We start from the raw sequence: 4,678 nt of genomic DNA on the forward strand, positions 1-4,678 counted from the left end.
ACTTGTGTGTTATACAGTAATAGTCTCACCTGCTCTTACTCTGACATCCTTACTCCGAATGATTCCAAACTCGTTACTGACTATGCACTTGTACTGAGTGAAGTGGACATCTGGCCGATAATCACTGGGTTGAAATGGCTTAATCACTAATGATCCATCTGAACTGATTTCTTGTAGTCTCCCGTGTTTAGCCACGTTTTGGTTCCCGATCATCCAATGGATACTAGGTGCAGGCTGACCATCAGCGCGGCAGGGTACTACCGCACCAGAAGTGTTAGTGAATTCTACAGCATCGGGCGGCTCATCAAGAAACCTGGGTCCACGAGTCACCAATTCAGAGATTGCTGAATGACCTGTAGTGTGTGTAGATATTATCAACGAAAATATTTAGCAGTAAATTCACTGGCTTCGCTTATATCTATAAGTTTGATATCTAATTACTTATCATAACAACAAGATAAAATTGGTAAGACTTCTGGAAAATCGAATGATCAAACCAGAGTAAATATATTGAAGCGAGTTCAAGCTAAGTATTTTAATCATTGGTATACCGAAGTAGTTATGAATATCTGTAATTTGGAGTTGAAATGGAGCAGGTGGTGGTTACTATTTTCCATATTAATACAAATTACCTACGTCTGACAGCTTAATTTTAATCCCAGAAGAATCTGTTACAAATATTTAAACTAAACGTCATACATAAAACGTGGATAGAAACTATAGTAAGGCACACAAAAAGGCTTACTCCACGTTAAAACAATTAATTTTAATGCCAAGTTTTCGGTCCTATTCTTAGGTCCGTCATCAAGCTAACTGAAGAATAGGACTGAATATTTGCTAATGAAATAATTTCGACGTCATGTAAGCCAGTTTAGTGTATTTTACTATCAATATTTAAGAATTTACAAACTTCTAATGATAAAATTTTCATCTTAAATGTACTCTTCATCTATTTTTGTGTACAGAGTTATGATCCAAACAAATGACAAGAGTATTGAGCTGCCCTTGTAGAACTGTTTTCCCCGCAAAACACATCGTTTATATGATAAAGGAGCCCAACCATAGCTCAGTTGAAGGTGACATTTTCAATTTGAACGACAAGTTATGCTCCAGTGGGCTAAGTGTCCAGGCCAAAGTTCCGGTTTAGCCAGACCTAATTTTCAGCAAGTTATAAGAGCGAAGACAGCCAGTTAAACAGAACTCACTTTCAAGAAGTAGTTTCCCGGCTCTTTCAACCGAGAAACGAGACATACCGTTACTTTTATATCGCGCCCACATCTGAAAGGACAAAGTTTTCAGAGGCATTGCATTGTGAACCCTGGACTTTTTGATACTCAGCCCGACACATTAACTAATAAGTCACGCCAAACTCACCGAATCTTAAAGACTTGGCCATATTTTTATATTATATTTACTAACATGAAAGAATATTTTGTTAATATACTACTGAAAACCTCCCATGATGCTCAAACAAACACACTAAATATCACCATTCAACAGCTAATAAAGCAGTTAAAAGATGCGGTCTTGATAAACCAGGAGATAAGTTCCTTGCTTAAAGATTACCAGTTACCTGCCTGCTAATAAAGCAGTTAAAAGATGCGGACTTGATAAACCAGGAAATAAGTTCCTTGCTTAAAGATTACCAGTTACTTACCTGCTAATAAAGCAGTTAAAATATGCGGACTAGAGAAACCTAGCTGGTAATCTTTAAGCAAGGAACTTATCTTTACTTACCTGCTAATAAAGCAGTTAAAAGATGCGGTCTTGATAAACCAGGAGATAAGTTCCTTGCTTAAAGATTACCAGTTACCTACCTGCTAATAAAGCAGTTAAAATATGTGGACTAGATAAGTTCCTTCTTTTAATTAATTTTCACAAACTTAAGCTATCTTAATACTCTATAGCTCAAATGATTTGGATTTGTTTTTGTTTTAATTTTAATTCTGAACTTTAAATTGAATAAGTGAGTTTACCACGAAAAAGAATTTTGAAGATAATTAAAAGGATTTCTAGTTCCTTACTCTATTATTGGTTAAATGAAACTTTAGGGGTGAAACATTACATCATCTTATGCAACTGCTTTAATATAGAAGCTCGTTGCGGAAGGAACAACGGTGTTTACATTAGATTAAAATGAAAAGAATATATCCAAATTTACACTTGTCCGAAAATTATGAAAAAGCTCACGATAAGGCCTAAGAAGGAATCGAAAAATAAAGAGATTATTTGTTTATGTAGTTTTAACGAGAACAATAAATAGATGTGCATTAAAGTAATACCATTTATTTTACCTAGATATCCAAACTTTAGGTAACAACGTTTCGTGTTTTTTGAACTCGAAAAAAGATAATGCTTTTGAAAATTTCATATATTTTCGCAACAACGAAGATAAATTTGATTCTCCTAACATCTAAAAAAAGTTTTATTTTGTACTGCAAAACATTCAATGTGAGAAAACATTATCCCTAATCTCTTCTTTCGTTCCAACAGCTGTTTCCTCAATGGCATTATGCTTAACTTTGTTTCATTTCCAATGTGCCCTTTTTGACGAAAATAAAATATAGCGATCAGTATGATAGCTTCTCTAACATAAGTGAATAATTCATCTCCTTCATATCCTCACGGACGTTGAAAGGGGAGGGAAAAAAAAAACGCAACTGAGAGCTGTTTATCAAATAAATGATACATCTCTGTTCCTAGGCATTTGAAAATATGAATTATAATTAATCTCAAGCAGTTTGTACCTATCCGTTAGATTCATTATTGACAATTAAAGTGGCCATCCATAAACGACAGGAAAAAGACTTTATTGTTGTACAATATGAATGATATTTTCTGTTTTACTCCATTGTAACTACGTCATGTAACAATATAGACTATTAAACAGTGACTGCTCTGCTTGATTTTTTGTTGTCTGGTTATTAAGCACAAAGCTAAAACACTGGACCATCTGTGCCGTGCCCACTGCGGGTATCAAAACTCGAATTTTAGCGTTTTAAGTAGCGAGATGTACCGCTGAGTCATCGGATGATATTAAATAGAGATTTAGAAAATTAATATATATATACATATAATTAACGGTGTATGTTAATCTAGAAAAGGACTTATTATACGCTTCTTTATCGTTTCCAAGAATACTTTATCCTGTGCACCAGTTCACACTTTAGAGGAGTAGACTGGGAGTTAGCTAGGTAACTAGATTCTGCCAAGCAGAAATTGTAGAAATTATAGTCTGCGCTGGACCGCCACAAATTGTGAAATGTCGTGAACATTGTTAAACGACGATCTCTTTATTTGTTATGAAGTATATTCAAAGCACGTGCTCCAAAAATAAATACAAAATGAAGTTTAACATCGACTTATAAGGCACATTTGAAACGAACACGTAACTTAGTTTATAATTAGGTAGAACTGCTCATTACATTAAAACACACGAACTTTCAGAAACGCCATATCTTGACTTGCAACGAACCATGTTAGAACATTCCTGTTGACCGTGTTAATCTCGTTAAGTAGTTACAGACATATGATGAAGAGATGGCGAGTAAAGCATAAAGGTACAGTTTAATTATAAGCATTATTGACAAAATAAAAAGTTCTATGTAATATGAATGTCATACAAGCGTAGTAGTATGACTGTTATACAGGCGTTGTAATATGACTGTTATACAAGCATTATAGTATCACTGTTATACAGGCGTTGTAATGTGACTATTATACAAGCGTTGTAATATGACTATTATACAAGCGTTGTAATAAGGCTGTTATACAAACGTTGTAGTATGACTGTTATACAGGCGTTGTAATGTGACTGTTATACAGGCGTTGTAATGTGACTGTTATACAAACGTTGTAATATGACTGTTATACAGACGTTGTAATGTGACTATTATACAAGTGTTGTAGTATGACTATTATACAAGCGTTGTAATAAGGCTGTTATACAAACGTTGTAGTATGACTGTTATACAGGCGTTGTAATGTGACTGTTATACAAACGTTGTAATATGACTGTTATACAGGCGTTGTAATGTGGCTGTTATACAGGCGGTGTAGTATGACTTATACAAGCGTTGTAATATGACTGTTATACAAACGTTGTAATGTGAGTATTATACAAATTTGTATAACAGTCATATTACAACGCGTTGTAATGTGAGTATTATACAAGCGTTGTAATATGAATGTTTTACAAGCGTTGTAATATGACTGTTATACAAACGTTGTAATGTGAGTATTATACAAGTGTTGTAATATGACTGTTATACAAGCATTATAGTATCACTGTTATACAGGCGTTGTAATGTGACTATTATACAAGCGTTGTAATATGACTATTATACAAGCGTTGTAATAAGGCTGTTATATAAACGTTGTAGTATGACTATTATACAAGCGTTGTAATAAGGCTGTTATACAAACGTTGTAGTATCACTGTTATATAGGCGTTGTAATGTGACTGTTATACAAACGTTGTAATATGACTGTTATACAGGCGTTGTAATGTGGCTGTTATACAGGCGGTGTAGTATGACTTATACAAGCGTTGTAATATGACTGTTATACAAACGTTGTAATGTGAGTATTATACAAGCGTTGTAATATGACTGTTATACAAGCGTTGTAATATGACTGTTATACAAACGTTGTAATGTGAGTATTATACAAGTGTTGT

The 4,678-nt window shown here is 34.1% G+C and overlaps 1 protein-coding gene across 1 annotated transcript in view; it reads right to left on the reverse strand.

Moving 5' to 3' along the window:
* LOC106472300 (Down syndrome cell adhesion molecule-like protein Dscam2) overlaps window positions 1-1,251 on the reverse strand; it is a 59,398-nt gene extending 58,147 nt beyond the window's left edge. Inside the window, exons 1-2 of the mRNA XM_022400904.1 lie at window positions 1,206-1,251; window positions 30-353 (exon numbers count right to left, since the gene is read on the reverse strand). Coding sequence (XP_022256612.1) covers window positions 30-353; window positions 1,206-1,251 — 370 coding nt within the window. The remainder of the gene's footprint in view (window positions 1-29; window positions 354-1,205) is intronic.
* Window positions 1,252-4,678: the final 3,427 nt, after the last annotated feature.

Source organism: Limulus polyphemus, unplaced genomic scaffold, assembly GCF_000517525.1.
Source record: "Limulus polyphemus unplaced genomic scaffold, Limulus_polyphemus-2.1.2 Scaffold5229, whole genome shotgun sequence".
Taxonomy (NCBI): Eukaryota; Metazoa; Arthropoda; class Merostomata; order Xiphosura; family Limulidae; genus Limulus; species Limulus polyphemus.